Source organism: Centroberyx gerrardi, chromosome 2 (assembly GCF_048128805.1).
Source record: "Centroberyx gerrardi isolate f3 chromosome 2, fCenGer3.hap1.cur.20231027, whole genome shotgun sequence".
NCBI classification, from domain to species: Eukaryota; Metazoa; Chordata; class Actinopteri; order Beryciformes; family Berycidae; genus Centroberyx; species Centroberyx gerrardi.
Window position 1 is genome coordinate 37,586,181 of NC_135998.1, and position 25,692 is coordinate 37,611,872.

General features: G+C 39.1%; 1 protein-coding gene across 1 annotated transcript; it reads right to left on the reverse strand.

The window, feature by feature from the left end:
* Positions 1–2,189: 2,189 nt before the first annotated feature.
* LOC144542394 (polyunsaturated fatty acid lipoxygenase ALOX15B-like) lies at positions 2,190–18,015 on the reverse strand. The gene is made up of 15 exons (XM_078288968.1): positions 17,890–18,015; positions 17,490–17,543; positions 17,021–17,213; positions 13,879–13,960; positions 13,256–13,378; positions 12,497–12,600; positions 10,595–10,767; positions 9,482–9,625; positions 8,781–8,984; positions 8,256–8,342; positions 7,335–7,504; positions 5,051–5,172; positions 4,518–4,618; positions 3,829–3,999; positions 2,190–2,369 (listed from the first exon to the last, which is right to left on the reverse strand). Exons 1-15 carry the CDS (start codon positions 18,013–18,015, stop codon positions 2,190–2,192), a joined length of 2,034 nt encoding a protein of 677 aa, XP_078145094.1.
* Between the last annotated feature and the right edge of the window lie 7,677 nt (positions 18,016–25,692).

The window sequence follows — 25,692 nt, forward strand, 5'->3', positions numbered from 1 at the left end:
GTTCAGGGTGTTCCTTAGTTCCCCCCCCCCACACACACACACACACACACACGCACACACGTGTTCTAGTGAAGTAAAGACAGATAACAAAGCACATGGCTTTTTTTCACTAACCATTGAGCAACAACAGAGGAGTCATTTTACTGTTCTGAGCTTATCATGCAAGAACCTTCATTCTGCTAGAAACTGGTTTACTTTCTGCAGTGTTTCAGCAGGTTTCAGGCTTCCTGTATTATCAGCATATCTGCTTTTACACTCAGAATCCACTCAGAACAACCCAGCAGAGCAGAGTAATGCTTTTAATCAAATATCAACATTCAGATTTCATACGACATTTAATCCCAGATCGAGATAAGAAACTGTTCACGTGCAGAGAGGAAGAAAAGTGTGAATTTTTTTTTTTTTTTGATTATCAGATAATAAAACACAAATTTCGATACAGAGGTGATTCTTGCCAAACCTGTTGGAGCTCCTTCCCCCACATTTCACCTACAAGATACACCTTAGATTTTAAAACAAACGGATATCAAAGTTGACAGTCAGGATTACACAATACTATGAGTCTCCACAGTGCCAGCACAGGGGAAATGTCTACTATTCTGGGTATTTCTTCAAATCACAATCATCCAGGTTCGGGCTGAGATCAAGCAGCGGTGACGGGAGATTCTCCGTGAGAATTGCTCACTGGGGTTTTGTTACCATTAGGTAATTAAGACTACAGTACAGCAGTAGTAAAAAGTAGTGTGTACCTCACATTTTGCTGAATGACACCAAAAGAAATGGCTTCATTTCAGCGGGGCGTCGCAGATCAGAGATAGCCCAGATGTTGACTGATACTGACACCAAAGAGATGTTGTGCTCCTCACTCTGTTGTTTTGGGGGGTTAACGGGGTTTGTGAAAACAACCTAGATGACAAATACAAAATTATGTTTAAGTCTGAAATTCAGTCAGAAAGTCAAATTGAATCAGACACAGAGAGACTAAAAAATATTTAAGAGGTTATCATGGTCTGTTGATTTCAAAGTAGAGTATCATACCAACTGTCATCTTTAACACATTTCTATTTGCAAGTGATGCAGAGGCTGTCATTTTTAGGTGCAAAGCAACTCATGGAGCTGTAAGGTAGCTCAGTCACTCACATCCACACAGTTAGCCTGTCTGCCCCCTAGTGGCCGTTAGGAGGCAAGGCACTGAGCAGGATCCTTCACTAGGCTGCTGAGCATCTGTAACACTGTGTTAGGTGCTGAGTTAGGGGATATGATAAGTACAGTAATGATCAAAAGCCTCAAAAGACATTTTCAAAATCTGGTGCTTCATTCAACATTCAAGTTAAGCAACATCACTATAATCAACTCAACAAACAAAACAAAATGACATTGTTCAGTACAAGAATATCTTTAACAACCAAGAAGACTGTTGCAATTTGAGGATACCACTGCTCCTCTTCTCTCTCCAACTGTCATGTTTGTTTTATACGCTGGTTATTATGGGTGCTAACGCTCCGTCCTGACCGCTTTCCATCCAGGACGTTGAGGAATTTCTTTATACAGAGGCGGGGGTGGTTTGGTGCTGGTGCAGGGAAAGACACTGATGCCGATGGAAGGGAGGCGGAGACAGACGGACTCAGGTTTTTTTAATAGAACCAACCTGCAGTCTACACCAGAGTCTGGTTTTCCCTATCATTTCTATTGAAGGACTAACACCACCACAATAAAAACTGAACTCTAAAAAGAGCTGGCTGAGGAACCAGAGGAACCAGCAGCCAAAAGAACCGCAAGAACCACCAGCCACCAATAGATGACAGATTAGACAAAAAAAAAACAGTATAAAGTATAAAAAAGTATAAAAACAACAGAATAGAGAGGGAAAAAACTATTAAAAATGACAGAATAGAGGGAAAAACAACAAAAAATGACAAAAAAACAAAAACAGAGAAAATAGAACAAAAAAAACTATAAAAAGCATTTAATAGAGGAAAGAAATCCACAAGAAACAACAGAATAGAACAAAAAAAAAACTAAAAAATGACAGAAATAGTAAAAGTTTATAGAAAGGTTCTTGCTGATTGCAGGCCAGGTAGACACGAAGGAGCTGATAGGCTGTGATGGTCAGCGGACTGATTGTGGGGAGGCAGGTTTTGACCGGAGACGCTAACAGATGCTAACGCTAACAGATGCTAACGCTAACGTTAGCGCGCCACGCTGTCCTCCACCTCTGCCGGCTCCAGGTAAACGTACGGCGGCGTCAGGCCGACGTTCCGCGCTCGGATCTCGCAGCTGAGCAGCTTCAGGTCGCCGCGGAAACGAGCCGTCGCTTCGGCCGGAACGCTCTCGGTGAAGAGCCGCTCGGCCGAGCCGCCCAGCGGGACCTGATGGGTCAAAGGTCAAAGGTCAGGAGGGCAGAAGTTATCCAGGGCAACTGCCGATAAATGACACATTCTATTATATTATTTTCATATTCTACTGTATTGCAGTTATGTTGTGTTACAGTGTTACATTATATTATTTAAAATATTTTTTAGTATTTACAGTGTGAATTTAGCTTATTTTAAAAATTATTTGAAACAATTTCTGTTTTGTTTTGTACAATTGAGAATTATAGTTGTTAACATTGCATGTTCTATAAAATAATAAATATATTCTATATGCTCCATTCTAGTGTATTAATTTATATCCTATACATTACACTATAATATATTACATTATTTATATTCAAATAAAATTATTTTAAATTATTTATTACAGTATCTTTTATTAAATTGTTATTGAAAAAATATATTACATAATATTACATAATGTTATGTTTTATATACTCTATACTAGCCTATATTATCTTATATTGCATTATTTTTACTTAATATGTTTAATTGTTTTACTGAATTAGTTTGTTTTGTGGTTAATCATGTTACTGTATTAATAATTGCACTTTTGAGAATTGTAGGAAATAAAATTGTGTTCTCAAAAATAAAATAACTTTGCATCTTACACACTTTTATATTTTATATCCTCCATTATACGGTATTGAATTCTATACATACATTTTAAATTGTATGTAGAATTAACAGACGAATTATAGTAAAATACATTTACAGTCTACATACTACATGGTATTGTATTACCTTATAGATTATATTATAACATTAGCATATTGAAAGTAGTATTATTTAATTATGTTAAATTTGATTATATGAAATTATGTATTTGGCTATATTTCACTTTATAGTTGAGTAAATTAAGTCCTATTTTACAGAAGAAAACGTTTATATTCTACATGCTCCATGATACTCTATTATCTTATATTCCATACATTACATAATTGACCACCGTGGGTCGTATTGACTCGTTTGTCTGTGTGATGTAACTTGGCAGTAGGTGTCCTCCATGGATTGGCTGAGACCGTAGGGGCGGGGGGGGAGCTCCCTGCCTATTGGTCCCTGATGATCACCCTGACCATAATTCTTCTAAAGGCAACACTAAGAAAATAAATAAACTCTTTTTACCTACATGAGCCTGCTGGCCTTTGGTTTGGGGGCCGGGAGGGAAGGAGACCTATTTTTATGTTGCGCTCCTATTCCCCTAGACCGGAGCGAAGCAATAATAATATTTTAAATTATTTGTAACTATGGTAAATTGTATTACATTCAATTATGTATTATATTTCACTACTGAGAATTGTAAATTAAATAGGATGTTACCAAAACTAAAATAATTGTATATTCTCTATTACCTTACATTCCACACATCACATTTAAAAAATCAACATTTGTTTCATATTACATTACATAATTCTATCCTCTTATAATAACATTTTATGTTTTATATTCGTACATAATCGGCAGGTTTCTTGCTCAGCAGGTAGACGGTGGCGAGGCCGTGCACGGCGGCATTCACGTCGGGGAAACTGGCCAATAGGCTGCTCTCGCTGCAACGCCCCTTGGTGGCCGGGGGGGGCAACTGCATGCCGACGGGGGCGTTGGGCATCCAGCCAAAATAATCCAACTGCAGACGAAAAAGGAAAAATATATTTTTTTAAATGTGATTATGAATGTTGTGCGCTTTTATTTTGAAATGCAAACAGGAAGATGCTGTTGTTTTTCCCACGCCGCAGCCGAGGTCATCACAAGGCAAAGTCAGTCAGGCAGTCAGTCAGTCAGGCAGGCAGTCAGTCAGTCAGTCAGGTAACACTTAGTGAGATGATGCTTCGTCAGTTGGCCTCTAGAGGGCGTCTCTGACTGTGAGCTGCAGTGTTTCCATACAGAGGCACAAGATCAGAAGTTGGTCGCTATATAAATGGATCTAAATCGATCTCTGATGCGCCTGATGTGCGCATAACACTCCACAGTCAGGAACAGATCTGCAGTCAGTAACTCTTCTTCTGCCCTGCAGACTTTAACGGTAGGTGACGTCATCTTGTGGTGTTTCAGTAACGTTAGTGGAGTTAGGTCACTGAACGTGTCGCAGTGCTGCAGGCAGAGACCTGAACACGCGGGTCTGAACAGGATCTCTGCTCGTTTCACCTGTGCGTTGTTTACGGCAGCGTGCTGCGCTGTTGCTGTGAAGATCACCATGGTAACGAAGTACGCCAGCTCTGACACTGAAATGAAGGATTTTGGGAAACCTGAGAGAGAGACAATTGGATTTTTTCTTTATTTGCTTCATGTGATTTTACGTGCAAGTTTTGCAAGTATGAAAACATATTTATTTATTTATTTATTCATTTTCAAAAAACTTTTACATTTTATTTTTTCTTCATACAATTACAATTTTACTTCATTCCACTTTTATTTTGAAATCATAAAATTAAAGTATTGAAATAAGCAAAAGTACTGCAGTTGAAATACTGAAGTAAGAGTACTGTAGTTAAAGTATAGTAAAAGTTCTGCAGTAAAAGTACTGCAGTAAAAGTACTACAGTAAAACTACGGCAGCTGAAGTACTGCAGTTAAAGTACTGTAGTAAAAGTACTGCAGTTAAAGCACTGCCATTAAAGTACTGTAGTTAATGTATTGTAGTTACTGCACTGCAGTACTACGAGTTTAAAGTACTCTGACCTTTCTTTTCACCACCTAGGCGACCAAAGACAACGATCTCGTTGATCCAGCTCTGCAGCTCCGGGTCCCTGATGACATCGTCGTCGCCACGGTAATAGTAGCTGACCACGGTCTCTACATACCTGTGGGCCAATCAGAACGCAGCTCAGAAGTTTTACTTTTTTTTGTAACTTGGCACAATTGTATTTTGGTTCAATTCGTCTTTTGTCATTTTTAATAATGAACACATCATAAACTTTCGTTCCCATTTCTAGGTTTTCTGAAGCTTGTTGTCATGTTCGGTCGAAGCTCCTCCCGACCCATTCAGCAGCTTCTCCTTTTTTTAAAACTAGCTCGTCTCCTCCCTCGCTGTTTGAAAGCGGCGCTCTCCCCCTCCCATCCCTGAAAAACATTCTCGTAACGGAATCAATGAAGCGAGCGAGTAAACTTGTTAAACCAGTAAACTTGTTAAACCAGTAAACTTGTTAAACCAGTAAACTTGTTAAACCAGTAAACTTGCTACCTGCCTCTTCACTCGTCATTGTGGGACATGTGACCTTCAGCAGGAGAAAAACCTGGCAAAGCGAGACTGGTAACCGACAACATTTCTCCGCAGGAACGTTTATTCTAGCCATTAGCCTTTATGCACGGTTTGTCCAAAGGGGCTTCTGTAGCCCAGCAGTGTTGCTGTGTGTTTACAAATGTGCTGCGGTTTCTGTCGCCCTCTAGTGGTCAGAAAATCACTTAGTGCGGCTTTAAACTTCAAAATTTGAATTTTTTTTCTCAGAATTCTGACATTAAACTCAGAACTCAGAATTAAATTTTTCACGTGGCCCTAATCCTCCATACAAAGCCCAGGTTGAAAACAACCAGAATTATCAGGCATCACTGTCTACTGTATGCATATAAAAAAATGTAGGCTGCTAACATTCCCTCTTGGTTTTTATCTTCAGCTGTGTGCTGCGTTTGTGTTTGCCATTCAGTTTGGTCAGACATAGTTTTTTTTTTCACATTAAAAAATCCCTAATTTGCTCTTCTCTTCGCTCCCCATGGCGTGTTTCTTGGAGCACAGGAGAATAGTTTTGGGGGAAAAAATGCACTGGCCTGATGGTCCCACCTCTAACATGGCCATCATCCAATCATAACTCAGGATTTGGGGGTGGCACCTGGGGTGGCCAATCAGATTTCAGGGGCCACTCCCTTAGACATGCCCCTGCACGAGATAGATCTTGCTCCCAAGTTAAACTAAAAAATAAAACACATCATTTCACCTCCGGAGCGCTGTACACGCTCCTCTGAAAATTTGATAAATTTGAAAGATGCTATATTAATAAGATTTACAACAGGATTTGTCAAAATTTTGTCTATCTATCAAACTGATCAGATGACAAAAGATGTAAATCTTCTGTCTTTCTAATTTTGCTAAGGAACACCATGGCAAATCAGGCAGGAATACCTACAAGGAAAAAAAAAAGGTTTACATGAAATGAGTTCATCATTTAGAGAAAATAGTAGCTCAAGTTTTTGACTTTGTTAAAGGATAAGTTCGGCAATTTTGGACCAATATATAATTTGTCTCTTACATACCTGTAGTACTTGGACACACAGACAATATTGACTCTGGAGTCAGCTGTCTGAGCTCGGTCACTAGCTTCTTGCTGCTAATATGAGTCCAAATGGGCTCCAAATGTCAAAATATCTCCACTACAGTGCAATGCAGTCCGATGCGGCGAAAATAAGTTTGATAATGTAACGTGATTTTTGCATGCGTAAGCCATGTCTTAATTGATAGATTTTTGTTTACTATTTTATCGATATACAAAAAAAAACACAACAAAAAAAATAACACTACGGTACTACAAGGCTCCATGTTGTGACCCCAGATTTTTTGTTTTTGTTTTTGTTTTTGTGTTTTGTTCTCCTCTATGCTTTCCATTCATTACACAATTATTATTGTTATTATAATTATTATTATACATTTTCTGAATTTGTTACCACTCTTTTTGTTTTCTCCCCTTTTAATTATTTGGATATTTTTCTCTTTTTTTCTTTATTTTCTCTAGATTGATTCCCTTAGATTGCGAAAAAGAAAAGGAGTGTTTGTCACTTTAAATGTCGAGCATTTGTCATGTTGGTTACCTGCATACTTTTATTCCTGAGGCCGAAGTGTTCCTAAAATTATTTTCTGACTGCATTATTTGTCTATTAAAAATATCTGCCAAGCCACATGTTGATTTGAACTTCTTCAGGTAGCAATTAGAATGTTGTGACTAAATTATGATTTTCATTGTCCAATCGTATTGACCGGTGGATGATGCTCCACAGCCGCAGGCCGTCGTCACGGTAATAGTATCCAGGGATGGAGTCCATGCCCCGCCCCGTGATGTCATCAGGTAAGCAGAGGTCACGGTAGGTCAGCGAGGCCGACGCCCTCCGCAGGAACTCCAGCGTTCCGGGACCGCCCACCGCTGTGTACTGAATAATTAATGAGATGAATATTCGAAATAAATTAGTGTTAATTAAAAAAACAAAGTAAAAGTAAAAACTAAAAAGAATAATTGATAAAAATTTGATATTTAATGAGATGAAATGATCAGAATTAAGTTTAAATGAAAAGCTAAAAGGTAAAAATTAGAAATTATAAAATAAATGACAACATAAAAATGAAACTTAGAAAAAAGTAAAAATTAGAGTTATACTAGTTATGGAAGTTACTAAAAAATATATAGATGATATATCAGTTAACACTTTGGAACATATGCAAATTTTCAACATTTTCAATGATAATAACAAAAACAAAAGTATTTTTCTAAGATTTAAATATTTAGATGAAGCCATACTTTGGTCAACATATAAAATAAAAAATATAATATTAGCAAACATTAAACAAAATCAAACTAAAAAGTAAAATAAAAAAAATGTAAATAAATGATACAATAAAAATTACAAATTAAAGTTTGAGGTGAAAATATCATGCAAGTTATTAAAAATTGCATAAATTATATATACGTTCAAATCAACAAAAGACGATTAAAATTAGGTTAGCATAAATGAAAGTTTTATTAAAGTAAAACGTTAGTCATAGCAGGTCATAGAGGAAAACTAAAAAGAAAAGTAGGCCTATTACAAATTTCTTAAATAACAAAAATTTTCAATATTAATATTTTCTAAAATATATGTATTCATTATGCCATTAATTATTAATGAGGGATGGGCGGAGCCTCACCTTGGCAAGCGTCCCGCTGTCAGAGATCAGCAGGTTTCGAGCCAAAGTGTCGATTTCCAGAGTGAAGCGGAAATGCGGAATCAGCAGCTGGAATACACAGAAAATACTATGAAAAGTACTGTGATTACACCAAAAGTACAAATACACAAACACTCCAAAAATCAGCTATGAATGAATTACACACACAACACTATCAAGAGTACTAGAATTAAATAAAAAACACTACAAATAGTACTAGATTTAGATTTTTAAAAATATACTATTAATGCTAGAATTACACACAAAAAATGCACAACATGTACACAAAAAATACACAAAAACCCCCAAAAATACACCCATTGGCTCAACTGGTGCTATTAAGGCTAATCGCAGTGGCACAGATTCAAACCCGTTCTCCATGCTGCATGTCATCCCGTCTGTCTGCCCTGTCTCTCTACTGTAACTGTCCAATAAAGCAGAAATAATATAAAAAAAATAAATACAGCAAAATACACCAAAACCCACTCTCAGTAACATGAGTGTTACCTTGTACAGCGGGTGCACCATGGGAAAGTTCCTGAGCGTTGCCATGGCGAACAGCTCTGACATCACATGCGTGCGCAGGAAGTGAGCGTGCAGCTCATGCTCGGAGAAGTCTGCGGCACGCACAAAGGTTTTGGCCATCAGCCAATCAAATTCCAGATCCTGAGGCACAAAGACGGGGTTTCCTTCACCAGGAGTCTGCTGCAGCTAGGAGAGGAGACAAAGACGAAGGAAAGAAAGAAAGCAAGGAAGCATGTAAGTGAGAGGGTGGTGCTTCAGCTAGGAGAGGAGGCAAGAAAAGGATGGAATGAAGGAAAGAAGGAAGGAAGAAAGGGAAGAGGGAATGGAAGAAGCAAGAAAAGACAGAAGCAAAGAAGTGACATAGGAGGGGAGGAAGGAAAGAAAAGGGTAAAAAAGAAGGAAGAAGGGAAGAGCGAATGGAAGAAGGAAGAAAAGACAGAAGGAAGGAAGGAAGCAAGGAAATAAAGAAGGAAAAACCAGATGGGAAGAAGGAAGGAAGGAAAGGAAGGCAGGAAAGGAGGAAGGGAAGGGAAGGAAAGCTGTAAAGAATTGAGGAAAGGATGGCGATGGGAATTGAGGAAAGGAAGCAAGGAAAGGAAGCAAGTAAAGGAAAAGTCAGAGGTCACCTGGATGGCGATGGGAAGCGAGGAAAGGAAACTAGGAAAGGAAAGGTCAGAGGTCACCTGGATGGCGATGGGCAGCAGCAGGTTGTCGTTGTTCAGATGAAGCAGGACGAGTGGCGCTGTGATGTAATTCTGCTTCCTGTTGACTGTATTTGGCGTGAGGCCGTCCAACCGCCAATAATCCACCAGGAAGACGTTTCCCCACTGAATTATGCAAATGAGCTAATTAGTGGAATCATTCTTTTTATGTTAACAAGGTTTGAGGAATGTAATGTCATTTGAAATACAAAAAAATTAAGATTGCTTTCTAGATGAACAGCAACTGATTTGAAATATTACATGTTTAAATTGTGTGTTTAAAAAAAAATGAATTTTTCATAATCAAATATGGAATTTTCTTGCACCTGATTTGTAGTTTAAATATAAAACAATTTAACATCATTTCACTTGGTTTTATTAGTTTAATTGATATTGTTACATTTTAAATGTTGCATGTTGAAATTTGATGCAAACAATACAATTGAAATTAAAAAAATGTTTAAAAAATAATGGTTTTATTTAATAAGAATTTAAATTCAGATTTTTACCTTGGCTTGATTGTAATATGTTACAATATTTATTTTAATTGTAAATTTAAATAATTTAAATATTTATATTTACATATATATTTTAATTATTTAATTTTATTTTATTTTTATTATTTAAGTCTAACATAGCTTCATTTAATTTCATTAATTTGAAAAGGAAATTTTTTTAATGATGTAATTTGACAAATCGCGTCATGTTTGAAATACAAAAAAGTTATTTGTTGGATCTGATTTGAAATTACTCCTTTAAAAATATAATTGGAGAAAATATACAGTATATATTTTTAATTAATAGAAGAAAGATTATTATTATTATTTGAACAGTTTTGTTATAAAACTAATGAACATACATATATATATATTTCACTTGTATTATAAAATAGAATTGAAATAAAAAAGCTAAAATGAAAGTTTTTTAATTAGTAAAGATTTAAATTGTTTCATTTTATTAATTTAAATTATTTTATCTAATCTAATCTAATTTTCGAAATATTTTTTATTTTTATTTTTATTATAATTTCACTTCATTTCATTTTTAGTATTGTTTGTTACTCCTGTTATTTCCTCCTAAATTCACTTCAATGACCTCCATTTCCTGTTGCAGGCTGGCTCCGCCCCCCAGCGACGCCCGCACTGTCTCCTCGGTGATGGCCAGGTTGGGCGGGACTTCTGTGCAGCGGCGAATCAGAGTCGGGTTGGCGCCGTTCAGGAACTGCTGGCCGAAAAAACAGTCTTCCTTCCAGAGTCTCTCCACCAATCCTGAGAGAGGAGGAAGTGAGAATTATTGAAAATCTGCCACAAAATTTTGAATATTTGTTTTTTAGATAAAAAGTAAGAAAAAAAAAAACAATAGACCCTTTTCACATTTCCGGGTTCTACGCAGCAGAAGTCATCACAGATGGGAAGCACCGCAGCAGTAGCAGCGTTTATCAATGAGAATAGATTAGAGCGTGTATAGAGTGTTTTCGTCTTTACTGCAATATCTACCAGATTTTTCAACCAAAGACTTTCTTCTATTGGTGGACCAGTTTTATATCACAGAGAGAACGAAGCTTGACAAAGATACAAGCTCTTTTTTGAGAATTACATCCATACAAAGGTAAACGATCTCTTGTCTAGTTAGCTAACGTTTGTTAATAACGTTACCGGGATACGCAGGTCGAAGGTAACGTAGCTAGTAAAGTATTCTTCATTCTCTTTCAGTCATATATGTTAGCGTTATGTCATTTAACTTTAATAACATTTCTGTGCGTCTAACGTTAATACTGTTATGTACGGTGTCCAGTGTTGTAGTCTGTGTTGCAGAGCTCGGTGCTACAGATCAATGAGGAAGAAAGAAGAGCCAATCCAAAGAATTATTCGCTCCTAATGAACCTTGAGCTTATGTGGTTTTCTTCCTTATCGATCTGTAGCACCGAGCTCTGACTGCAACCTGGCTGTTTACAACACTGTACCACAGTATTAACACGCAAACATGTTATTAAAGTTAAATGGCATAACGCTAACATATATGACTGAAAGAGAATGAAGAATACTTTACTAGCTACGTTACCTTTGAACGTTAGGTAACTAGACAAGAGATCGTTTACCTTGGTATGGATGTAGGCTAATTCTCAAAAAAGAGCTTGTATCTTTGTCAAGCTTCGGCCTCTCTGTGATATAAAACTGGTCCACCAATAGAACAAAGTCTTTGGTTGAAAAATCTGGTAGATATTGCAATAAAGACGAAAAAACTCGGGGTGTGTCTATTATTCTCATTGATAAACGCCGCTACTGCTGCGTTTTTCTGACAGGAAAAATACAAAATAAAGCTTTATTATTATGGCAGCTTATTTTCTAATAAATCTGTTTATTATTAAAGAAATGTAATATTTTTACATTACATTTAATTGAATTCAACTTGGACGACGTTACTACTACTTAGTTTTTTTGTTTAAAATGTTCTTTTTTTTTCTTTTTTTATTTCATGTGTTTTTTCATATTAACAACAAGCACAGATCCTGTACAGAACCACGGTGCATGTGTTCACTTCTCTGCACTGAAGCACTGCGACACGGTTAAATTACCTAATTCCACTAACGTTACTTAAATACCACAAGATGACATCACCTACCATTAAAGTCTGCAGGGCAGCGAAGACGAGTTACTGTCTGTAGTTTCACTTTTGTTTTCACACCGGGAGACTCTGTGGATTGAGTTCAATGCTGCTGGTCTGCTGTCTGTACATCTCCAACTTGCAGACATGAGGTGATGCGCACATCAGACGCATTAGAGATCGATTTAGATCCATTTATATACACTGACCAACTTTTGATTTTGTGCCTCTGTATGGGAAACACTGTATCTCAGTCAAAAACGCCCTCTAGAGGCCATCTGATGAAACACATCATCTCACTAAGCATTACCTGACTGACTGACTGCCTGACTGCCTGACCTGAATTTGCCTCGTGATGCCCTCGGCTGTGCCGTGAGAATAAAGTTTCCTTACTGCAGGTCTGGCTCCTCCTGGACTGGAAAACCTGCCGGATTTGCTGGAAACTGGACCAGTGGTGCTCTGCAAACAGGAGGCCGTCCAGACCCAGTTCAACTAGTCTGAAGCACAGGAGAAAAAACAGTTCAACCAGCGATTAAAAAACATCAGAATAGAGTGAAAAATGACAAAAACAACTCAAAATGACCACAAAATGACATAAAAAGAGGGCAAAATGACCAAACAAGTACAAAATTACAAAGTGTCCAGAAACCAACATAGAATGACAACAATAAACAACTGAAAAAATGACAGAAAACAACAATAAAATGACAGAAGAGCCAAAAATGTCAACCAACAAAAAAATGCCAATAAACAACCAAATAATTCTAGAATACATTGATAAACTACCAAGTTCTATTGTGTTCTACTATGTGTCTATTTGGTTCTATTGTGTTTCTACAGAGTTCTACTATGTTTTTATTGAGTTGTACTGTGTTTTTACTGAGTTCTACGATGTTTTTATTGGGTTCTATTGTGTATCTACTGAGGTCTACGATGTTTTTATTGAGTTGTACTGTGTTTTTACTGAGTTCTACGATATTTCCATTGGGTTCTATTGTGTATCTACTGAGTTCTACTATGTTTACTATATCTACTATATTTAATATAATGTGTTATAATATAATGCAATTTTATGTAATGTAATGTAATATAATATAATGTAATGTATCCAATATAATGTATGAACGAATAATTTTTTTTTCTGTAACTTACGCCTCGCTGACGGTCAGGATCATGTCGGTTGCCTTGGCGACAGAGAAGCGAACCTCGGCAGGAAGTGATGTCACATCATCGGCCTTCATCGACTCCGGGAGACCGTCGTCATAGCAACTCCACCTAAAAAAGATGTTTTATGATATTCATGACTTTTAATTTGAAAGAGAAATAAAATGTAATATTCATAACTTTTATTTTTAAAGGGAATAATAAAATAAAAAAAATCATGTCAATACAAAAAATGACATTAAAAAAAATTACATTTTAAAAAGAGAAAAAACGAAAAAATAAGATTTAAAAATTCAAAGAAAAATTGAAAATTCCACAAAAGAGTAGAAAAAATAGTAAGAAAAAAGAGAAAATTAAAGAAAAGCACTAAGATAAAAAATATTAAGAAAAAATACAAAAAAATACTAAGAAAAAGTATTTTAATAAAAAGAATAATATAAAGACTAATTGTATAGTAGTATATAATAACAGTATATAATAGTACAATAATATTTAATAGTAATAAAAAATTATTAATATTAATTAATTGAAAAGACAATCTAGAAACTTATTGATATAATACCAAAAATAATAAAAACATGAATTCTTCATTTTTATTTTTTGTAAATTACCTGTATGTTTGGCGGCGGCAGGTCAGCTCGTTTATCCTTTGCTCCAATTCGATTGGTCGAACGTCGTTGAACACAAATTTAGCTTCAAACAAGAAAAAAAAACATGAAATAAATGACTGGAGAGAGGTGAGATATTTGCTGTAGGAAGAGACAGAGAGAGAGAGAGAGAGAGAGAGAGACTCTTTTTTGAATTGAATTGTGTGGGCGCAAAAGGTCAAAGGAGGGACAGGTTGCAGGCAGCAGCCCGGAAGAGAGAGTGACCTCCTGGTTCTCCTAGGCACACACCTGGCAGTGGATGGAGCTGAGGAGGACATACCTGCAGTCCTTATAAATCTCAATATTGATGATGGTCCCTTTACAGTCAGGGAGTTCGCCAGAGTGAAATCCGCTCTGAAGCAGGGAAAAAGTGCCGGGCCGGACGGCATTCCCCCAGAGGTCTTTAAGAATTGCGATCTCGACGACATCATCCTGGAGATTTGCAACCTTGCTCTGATGAAAAACAACATGCCTGATATGTGGTCTCTCTCCAACATCATCCCAGTGCCTAAATCTGGAGATCTCTCGAAACCAGACAACTACTGCGGCATCAGTCTGGCATGTATCATTGTAAAGATGTACAACCGCATGATACTAAACCGGATACGGTGCGCCATCAACCCCCACTTGAGAGAGAACCAAAATGGCTTTCGATAGGGAAGAACCACCGTAGCCCAGATCTTTGCCTTAAGGAGGATCATTGAGGAGGTGAAAAAGAACAACCTGACAGCGGTGCTGTGTTTTATCGATTTCAAAAAGGCATTTGACTTGATACACAGAGGCGTGATGATGAAGCTACTCAAGGCTTACAGTGTCCCTCCCAACCTACTCCGGGCCATAGGGGCCATGTACACGGGTACAAGAGCCAAGGTGGTAACCCCAGACGGCAACAGCGAGGAGTTTGACATCCTGGTGGGGGTGTTGCAAGGGGACACCCTTGCCCCCTTCCTCTTCATTATAGTCCTGGACTATGCACTTAGGCAAGCCATCAGTGGAGGGAGCAGGAACTCGGCCTCACTATTACACCTAGGAGGTCTAGACGACTCCCTGCTGTAGTCCTAACGGACCTAGACTATGCGGATGACATCAGTCTGCTATCTGACCGTATGGAGCAGGCACAGGAGCTCTTGACCAGAATGGAGACAGAGTGTGCCAAGGTTGGACTCAGGCTAAATGCCAAGAAAACCGAGGTTATCACCTACAACATCCTCCTGGACCATCCACCTCTAAAGACAACAGGAGGCACTGCTCTAAAAGAAGTCAATGACTTCAAATACTTGGGCTCATGGGTCAACTCGTCAGACCAAGACCTTAAAGTGAGGAAAGCACTCGCATGGAAGGCTCTGAACGGCGTGGCCAGTGTGTGGAACTCCAACCTCCCCCGACATATCAAGCTCAGCTTCTTCTCTGCGACTGTAGAGTCCGTTCTCCTGTATGGCTGTGAATGCTGGACCCTGAAGCCCACCCTGCAGAAGTCCCTGGATGGGTGCTACACCAGAATGCTGCGTGCAGTACTAAACATCGACCAGAACGAGCACGTTACCAACAAACATCTGTATGGGGGTTACCAAGGTTGAGTGAGAAGATAGCATCCAGGAGAATGAGGCTAGCCGGTTACTGCCAGAGACACCGGGAGCTCCCAGTCAGCAAACTGGTGCTGTGGGAGCCAACACACGGGCATCGATCACGAGGGCGTCCCACACCAACGTACGTGGACATACTAAAGAAAGATGCAGGGGCGGAAAGTGCTGGCGAGCTAGCCAGATGCACGGAGGATCGAGATGACTGGAAACGCCGCTGGAGGGCTCGTCCGAGGACGACCTAGAGAGAGTTCAAAGTGATACTGACTCGCCCAGAGAGAGAGGGCCTCATTTATCAATACATTTGTAAATTTGTGTTTACATTTCCAGATCTAATTTTACAAACAAAATCCCAATCATTCCTAAACTGGAAGCACTTCACTGGATCTTAATTAGCATAAATGAATATACTGGAATGTATGCAAATAATTATTTAGTAGCTGAAGTTTAGTGTACAAGAAGTGGAACAAAAACGGTTCCATATGAAACTAAAAATGATAAAATTAAATATCGCCATGATGTCATCGACTATTATTATTACAGAAGTAGTCAAATTTATGAAAATATTTCTATTATTATTACATATAAAAATATGATCAGTTTAATATATCCTATTCCGTCATTATTACCTCCGCCAAAGAGGTAATAATAAAAATTTTCGCCTGCGTCTGTGTGTTTGTCCGTCCGTCCTTCCGTTAGCAGGATATCTCAAAAAGTTGGGCACAGATTTGCACAAAACTTGGTATGAAGGTTGGTTATGGGCCAAGGGAGAACTGATTCACTTTTCATGTCGATTGGCCAAAAGGGGGCGTGGTGGTGGGCGTGGCTTGTCACCAAAAATTCAGAATTTTGAGGAGACGGAAAGATATCCTTCCCGATTTAAATGGGCAAGGTCTGGCTGTTAACAGTAAGGTTCTATGTTCTGGTTCTACGTTCTGGTTCTGTGCTCTGGTTTTGTGTTCTGGTCCTATCTTCTGGGCCTACGTTCTGGTCCTATGTTCTGGTTCTATGTTCTGATTTGCGGTTCTAGTTCTATGTTCTGGTCCTATGTTCTGGTTCTAAAGAATCGGAACCAACTCTTTGGAGCGTTTTGGCCCTTTAGTCTTTGTCATCAATGAGCTAGTCATTACAGAGATCATGGTAAGCCTTTCCAATTGCCTGTTAGTCATTTTAAACATTTTAATTTGTTTCTTTAGTATTCATCTTTCCCTATCTTTCCATATTAGAGAATAAAATCTATTCAAAAACCAGTTGAATCAATAGAAGTGAAAGATTCAAGATAAAAGACGAGTTGCCTCAGGTTTGATGAATCTCAATTTTCACATGTAAACTTAAAAAGGAATTATGAAAAAAAATCATTTGTCTGAAGCTCGATAAATGAGAGAGAGACTTGTTTTGAATTCTAGTTTAAAGTGATGCTGACTCGACCAGAGCAACATAGAGAGAGAGACTAGCTTCTGAATTCAAAAACTAGTCTCAGACAGAGAGAGAGAGAGAGTAGAAAAGGGTGAGAGACATTCACCGACCAATAGAATCCCTCAGGGCGAGTGAGGTGGAGCAGCTGAGGAATCGATAGCAGGGGAAGAGCGAAACTCCGCCCTCCGGTGTCGTCACGGCAACCTCTGAACAGAACCAGACACTGGTTGTGGTGGCCGTGGCTTCCAGACGGACCAATAGGAGAGCTCCGAGACTGGCGGGACAGCTCACCTTGTATTCTGCCTAGCAACAGAGATTTTATTACATCATTCATGACTAAATAAAAAGATAATAAAAATTGCAATAAAATGCAGTAAAATAATTCTTTAAAAAAACATACAATGTATTAGTTCTAATTGTCATTATATATGAATTATATATATGTCAATATATATCAATTAAAACATATAATAGATTATTAAAATATTAATTATCTGTCTTCTTTCCTTCCTTCATTGTTTCCTTTCCTTCCTCATGTCAGTCCTTTCTTCCTTCCTTCCTGTCTAAGAGGAAACTTACGACTTCTTCTGTGTTTTTGCAGCAGCAGCAAATGTTCTTCAAAACCCGACAAATCTGAAAAAGAAAAAGAAAAGATTAGAATTGATTCATTTATTGAAGCCCTTCATGAGCCACTTTAAAAAAAATACATATATATTTCTTTTTAAAACAATATAAATTAATAATGATCAGAAAGTATAAATTACATTAATTATGCATGTATTATTGTTATATATTTTAGAAATATAAATGATATTAGAAATTATAAATATTTTACTTTTTAAAACTGCATATAATAAAATGTACTAATTAAATATTTTCAATTACTAATTATTATCATCATATTTTTATATTATTATTATAATTTTTTTTACAGTAATCAATATCATTACGCATTTTTTTCTAGGAGGTTGTGACTCACTGAGCGCTCAGCCAATCGGACGCGCTCGCTGGCCCCTCTGCTGCCGACCAATTGGACGGTGGTTCGGTGGGCGTCACCCGACAGGAAGAAGCGTTCCTGGTGCACGACGACACGGTAGATCACCATGGCAACTATGAAACAAATAAAAACAATAAAACAAAATGTATATATTTTTTAAATGTGACAAGAAAACTTAAACATTTAAATATGTCAAAATATGTTGATTACAAATAATTACATTTTTTAAAATAATATTGATATTTTTAATCATTTATTTTTTAGAATTTCGACTGATTTAGGAAGGAAAATAAAAGTATTGGAGTCTTCCCTCGTCCCTCTCTCTCTACATTTACTACTAATGTCTCTCGCCCCCGTGTTTCTCTCTCTGTGTAGTCGAGTCTAAACTCTCTCTCTTTCTCTCTCAATGTATTCTCAAAGTCTCTCGCCCCTCTCTCTCTACAATTAATGTCTCACTTTTATTTCTCTTTCTCAGTTCAAGTCAGTATCAGACAGGCTACAACTGATGTAAAGTACACTGTCTTCTCCATGTTTCTCGTCTCTCTCTCTACATTTACAAATGTCTCTCGCTCCCATGCTTCTCTCTCTCTGGTCGAGTCAGCATTACTTTTAATTGACAAGCTGAAACTGATGTAAACTCTCTCTCTGTGAACAGACAGGCTCAAATTGATGTAAACTTGAGAACTACTAGACTTGTTTTAATAAATTTAAATGAGCTGTGACTTACCAATGAAGAACTGGGGTAATTAATAACCAGAAATGATAATCCGTCTGCTAGAAATGGTGAGAGTCTTCACTCTGACAGAAAAAATAGTCTCCTTCTGCTTCTGTCAATATTTAGTTTTCACATTTCAAGAATCTTAAACACATAAATGCTGCATGTCAATCATTCCTCAGATTAATTATTAATAGTTACAGAAGAGTGCTGATTGGTTTGAATGTTTTTACTGCTGGAGCTTGGAGTCAGAATTAGACAAAAATAATAATAAAGTAAAAAACATGTTATTTGGGCCCAGGGTTGAAAAGACCAAACTATTCCTTTAAAGAATGACCGGCTGGATCGTAGTACTGGAGTAGCGAGTGCAGCTCCTCTGCTGTAGCTGCATGCACGAGGTGAGCGTACATATCCAAACCCAGATGCATTTGAGCGGAGCTGCGTACCGACTGTGGCCCAGCAACGCTACAGAACAGCGACACCTACGGGGCACAGGAGGTACTGACTACAACACCAAAACATGTAGAAAAAGTCAAGGAGGTGAATACTCTCTGATGGCACTGTTTATCAAAATGTTTGAAAAATGGTCAATAGAATATTTAGAAATCTATCTGACCATACAAACACTTTTTTTTTTTTTTATTTAACCTTTATTTAACCAGGAGTGGAGTCTCATTGAGATTAAAAATCTCTTTTTCTTTCTAGCTTCAAACCGTCTTCCCTGGATCTAATTTTCCTCTCAACTCTTGATTCAGTTTGACAACTCTCTCATAAACTTTATTTTACATTTCACAAGTTCAAATCTCCCTCCACCAACAGCATAGATCAGTTATAAACAGTGAAACCTTGCACCAGTTGATGCGGTTTTGTATAATCAGCCTCCACCTGGTGTAAATGAGAACTGCAGGGAAAACAACTTCCAGCAGTTCACTGGAAAACATTCAAACAGCTCATGAAGTTCTTCTGCAGGACAAACAGTCTGAACCTGTTTCTAAACTGCAGTACGGTTCACCAGCCAACATTACAGGTAACTAGTCAGGCTGGTGATGCTGTTAACTAGAGGAACCGGATCTATCATAGTGAAGTAGAATCGACTCGTTGTTTTATTATCTCTAACCGTGGATTCGGTTTTATGAAGGTGGAATCAGCTGCTGTAAACTGTGAGAAGCAGCGCCACCTGCTGGCCGCAGCGCCGCAGGTCGAGACGAGCTGCAGCTTCAGACAGCGGGAGAGTTCAGGAGATTTGTTTCAGTGATTGAACCGGCTCACTCCCCAAGTACACACTGACTTCTGCCCACACTGCACCGTCCCAGTAGAAATGTAATGTGTGTTTCCTCCTTTAACCAGCAGAGGGCAGCGTTTCATTAAACAGCAGCTACAGAGCTTCAGTCCATCCTGGAGTCACACGGGACAACGAAGGTTTCTAAAATCTGAAGTGATTTTCATATAATCTTCAGATGATTCCCCCTCACTGCCAAACCAAACCCCTTCATTTGATCCCTGAAGTGTCCTTCATTTCTCATTACATAAACATGAATTATCCATTAGAAATAACAGCTTTAATAAAGTAAGGTTAGTATCATGGGTTTTTAAGGGATTTATTCATGGGCTGATTCATAATATTAAGTAATCAAGAGATTTTTCATGCCTTTTGTGCAGGTTTACAGGTTATTAATGAGTTATTAATGGAAAGTTCCTGTCTCCCTGAATTTTACATTAAATTGGAAAGTAATCAGTGAAACCTTAAGGGGAGTTTAAGGTGTTTTCCTCCATTAATAACTTAATGAGTTTACATGAATTAAGGGGTGAATTAATGTAAATGTCACGGTATTTTAAGGGATTACTGGTTCATAAAGCCTTTAAACCCCATTTTACCTTTTTTTTTAAAATCTTTCTTCACCTAACCTCATTCAAAATACAGTCAATTTTACAGTTTACTAGAAACCTTTTACAGCCCAAATAGCCTGGGGCACAAAGACAGGCAGACACACACACACACACACACACACACACACACACACACACACACACACACACACACACACACACACCCTCTATATCTATGTGCTGTCTGTGGTTTAGAGAAAGCCATCGGTGGTGTTGGACTGTGTTAACTCTGGTCAGCAGAGCCTGTCTTGTCCCGGTCTCTGGACTCTGTTGCCTGTCTCCTGTCTCAGCTGTCTGTCCCTGTAATGTCCGTCCCAGGACGTCCAGGAAACCTGCTGAACGTTTCCCTAACTTTCCTAATATCCCGCGGCTCTCCGAGGCCCGGAGTGAAAACCGTGAGACGTTCTGGCGGTGCAGAGTCCTCCAGTGATGCTGCTTTGTCATTGTAACCCAGGAAACTGAGTTCCATAAATATTTTATTTTTACTTTATTATTTTCTTTTACTAAAAGGAAAAGCAATTACTTTATTGTCTTTTAATATTTTCTTTTATTAAAACGAAAAGAAGTAAATCTGCCACTCAAATGCCTTTTACCAAAATTGTAGTTCCTTATTGGTTAGGAATAGTCAGCACTAATCCCTATTGGAGCAGAAACTCTAGATCCCGCCTCCTTCCCACAGGCTGGAGGGGAATGTGCAGAGAGAGGGAGAGAGACAAGGACGCGACTGAAAGAAGAGATTAAAAGATTAAAAAAAAAAAAAGTTTAAAAGTAGAACAAGTCGAGGCAGATGTTGTTTAAAGTGAATTATAATGCCCAGAGCACATGAATGTGAATGCTTTGATTGAATAGAAATATGTGTGTATTGTTAAATTGAATGTAAAAGGGTAAATGTCATGATTTAAACAGAGATGTAGCTTGTTTTGGAGTTAACAGTGTGTGTGACAATTTATTAATGCCGGCTTAGGTTGTAAACAATTTTCTCTCCCCCCCCCCCCCCCCATATGCCTCACAGTGGTTTGGTCCACTGCCTACCTGCCTCCCCGAACCCCCACACACACACATCAGCCCTCGGTACGAGTGTGTGTGGAGGATCTCTGGAAGTGTGTCAGTGGTGGCTGACCTCCAGTAAGAAGCTGCTTCACAAAGGTTAACTTAAAACAAAGGATGTGTCAGACATGTTTCTTTACTTCTACCACTCAACAGAATAAAACACATTCACAGTTGTAATCAGACTACATTTTGTTCCGTTACCTCGCGGTTGGATCTCGTGCGTCAGCGTGTTGGTACGGAGCCGCGTCTCCTAATGCATGTGTGTGTATGGAGGCAGGAGGTCTGTCCACAATTAAAATCCTCATAACTCACTGACTTTTCCACCGATTTTCAAGCGGTTTGGTTTGTTACAAATGCCAGACATGTATTTATGATACAGGATACTTGGTTAAATTAAAATGCGGGTTTTCATACCAAAATTATCTTTTGTAGATGGTAACAGTAATATTTCTATAATATAATATTTAAGATTAACTTACCCTATGTAATTAGGTTCTAAGTATATTCTTTTTTTCTTACTGCATGTAAAATGGCTGCCACTATGTTATTTTGTTCATAATTTTGGAAATAAATGAAGACTTAATTAATAAAAAAGACATAATTACAACAAACATTATGTTAAAATATAAGTAAGTTTCTGGCAGGCTTCATAGCGTTCTGGACTTTTACACATTGACAGCAAAACATTAGAGATCTGCTTTTTCGGGAAAACGAAATCTAATTAGGCATATATTAGCTTTAGTTCAGTTAATGGGTGTTGCATCTCACCTACTACTGTAAATAACCTGCATGCTGTGTGTGTGTGTGTGTGTGTGTGTGTGTGCGTGTGTGTGTGTGTGTGTGTGTGTGTGTGTCTATTTGTCAGCCAGCCAGGTCAGTTAAAATGGCAGAGAAAAGAAAAACAGACATCCGATCATTTTTCAGTAGAAAGACCCCAGTAATATCAAAGGCAATTTGATAAAATCTTCATAAGAAAGGAATGAAGTGCTTATGGAAATGTTTCATAATGGACCTCTATATACATTTAATACAACAGTACTTTTGGCGGCACCTTTGGTGTCCCCTTCAGGAATTGCTCTTGAGAAATTTTTCTGTTTATTGTCCCCCCCAACAGTGAAATGAAATATCCGCCCTTGTTACCAGGTATTTCCAGCCATCAGGTTAGTTACAGGTTACATAACGCTGCTATCTCCCATTTCACAGCTGGGCAAACAGGCAAATTTTTAAACCACCAACCGTATATGACCACATCACACCGCTGCCCAAAGACAAATTACACATGCACCAGATCTACGATGCAAAGTATCTCATCACTTTACTGCTTCTCCAGCCTCTGCAGGGGAAAGTGAGGCTTTGTCTGTCTTTCACCTCTGATTAAACATCTATTGTGAAATAAAGTTTGGGCAAAAATGAACATTGAGACAAGATTGTTTTACAGCCTGAAGATAAACATCTTGTTGAATGTGACTTTGTCTCCAGATTTCCACATTCAGAGTTTCATGACACTTTTGTACCTCAGCCGGTCTCAAGTGTGAAGAAAAATCTCTCTTGGAACGAGACTTTTAGTTGATAAGAAGCTACGAGTTCACGACTCTTATGGCCAAGGTGCTGATATTTACATCTGTAATTTGGGATATAATTATTTTACAGCATTTTCTTATTCCCAGATTTATTGGGACTTGTTGACAAATGCAGGCTACACTTTGTTTTCTGTGGCTGAATTCAACACATCTTGTTACAGATCCATTCATCTGTTTGTCTCATGGTGGGGAAGAAGCACCAAAGTTTGTTCACTTCAAGTACAACGTGATAACAGAAGGATTCAGCATATACTGTGAAATGATGAAATATTGATGATTTGACTGAATCTGATTCTGCTCCTCTGTTGGGTTTTAGCTTGCTGTTCTCTCTCACTTGATGAGAAGGAGAAGAGACACAATGCAAGGGTGTAGAATTGGGTAGGGACGGTAGGGACGTGTCCCTACCAATATCAAGCGACTCTGAAATGTCACTAGCAATTTTTTTGATTGACAACAAACGTTGTTTTGTCCGTTAGTGTCTAGTCAATGTTAACAGATCGCGTTCTCTACTATGAGTCCCGCTGCATAGTGCATCGGTGTCCCGTGTCGGCATAGCAACGGACGCTGTAACGAAACTTATAACAGCTGTTTTAGAATGTCATTGCGTCACCCGGACCATTTTTGCAGCCCGGATAAAAATTGACGTGACACCGCTCACGAGAAATATATTTTCTGAATTGCTAATTTGCAGAGTCAACAATAATAGTAATAATAATACTAATAACAATACTCAACTAAGCCATACATTTTCTCACTCTTCATATGGCATGCATCAATGTATTATTTTGTCAGGTGACAGAAGCAGTCCAGCAGGTAGTAGCTCAGACAGAGGAGGAGAGGCAGGTGGAGGGGCAGGTGGAGGGGCAGGTGGAGGGGCAGGTGGAGGGGCAGGAGGAGGGGCAGGTGGAGGGGCAGGTGGAGGGGCAGGAGGAGGGGCAGGTGGAGGGGCAGGTGGAGGGGCAGGTGGAGGGGCAGGAGGAGGGGCAGGTGGAGGGGCAGGTGGAGGGGCAGGAGGAGGGGCAGGTGGAGGGGCAGGTGGAGGCGCAGGTGGAGGGGCAGGTGGAGGGGCAGGAGGAGGGGCAGGTGGAGGGGCAGGTGGAGGGGCAGGAGGAGGGGCAGGTGGAGAGGCAGGTGGAGGGGCAGGTGGAGGGGCAGGAGGAGGGGCAGGTGGAGGGGCAGGAGGAGGGGCAGGTGGAGAGGCAGGTGGAGAGGCAGGAGGAGGGGCAGGTGGAGGGGCAGGTGGAGGGGCAGGAGGAGGGACAGGTGGAGGGGCAGGTGGAGGGGCAGGTGGAGGGGCAGGAGGAGGGGCAGGTGGAGGGGCAGGAGGAGGGGCAGGTGGAGGGGCAGGTGGAGGGGCAGGTGGAGGGGCAGGAGGAGGGGCAGGTGGAGGGGCAGGTGGAGAGGCAGGTGGAGGGGCAGGAGGAGGGGCAGGTGGAGAGGCAGGTGGAGGGGCAGGAGGAGGGGCAGGAGGAGGGGCAGGAGGAGGGGCAGGAGGAGGGGCAGGTGGAGAGGCAGGTGGAGGGGCAGGAGGAGGGGCAGGGTCACAGGTGAGGCCTAGGCTTGTAACAACATGATTATAAGAGTAGGCTAAATGTAGATATTCATTCTGTGTTACACTGAGGTTGTACTGGTATACTAATTGGTCTACTAAGCACTCAACCCATACATGGTTTTAATAATGTGGGCATGAATACTATGTTCTGCTGCTCTTAATCATATAAAATATACAAAATAAGTAAATATTATTAATATAAATTAAGGCTCTAGATGACATGAAATGGCGGTCAGAAGTCCATCATAAATGCAAAACGCCTCAGCTTCCAGTGGGGGTTACATCCTCTCCGGACCTCCCCCATTTGTGTCCCTACCAATGTCAAAATCAAACCTACTCCCTTGACACAATGTGAGACAGTTACAGTTTTTCACAGTTTCTTACACACATTTTCTGAAACTAAGGCTCATTTTCATAAACTCTAAACACAGAAACACAAAACTCCACAAATCTCTTGCACAGTGAAACACTTTGTGCTCAGTGAAACTCTTCTATGAATATCTTATCAGTCGGCTTCTTCCTTTTGCATTTTCAGTTACACTTACACACAGCAGCATGTTGGAAAAGATGATCATGTTATTCTAGTCAAATATAAAACACACAGAGATAAAATAGTGTCATGGCATTGTTTGGCAGCACCATGTTCACCAGTCTGCTGCTCAGGTCTCTTCCACCACGACCTGTAAAATGTACAAATACATTCAAATACTGTAAATACTACAGTAACAGAGAAAGTACTACGCAGTAAACATACATTTCTACTGACAAAATATGAAAACCCCATTTCATACGATACATGGACCATACTTGCTGTTTACAGTACTACGGTCCACTTGCAGTACTTCGTTCTATAGTACAGTAATCACTGAATACTGTTTGTACTCTGGAGTCAGTTGGCAGCTCCTGAGAAAATATTCAGATGATTGACATGACTGTTCATCCCCAGCAAGATGAATGGAAGCAGGTAGTGTTATTACTACTTTACATTACTTTACATTACA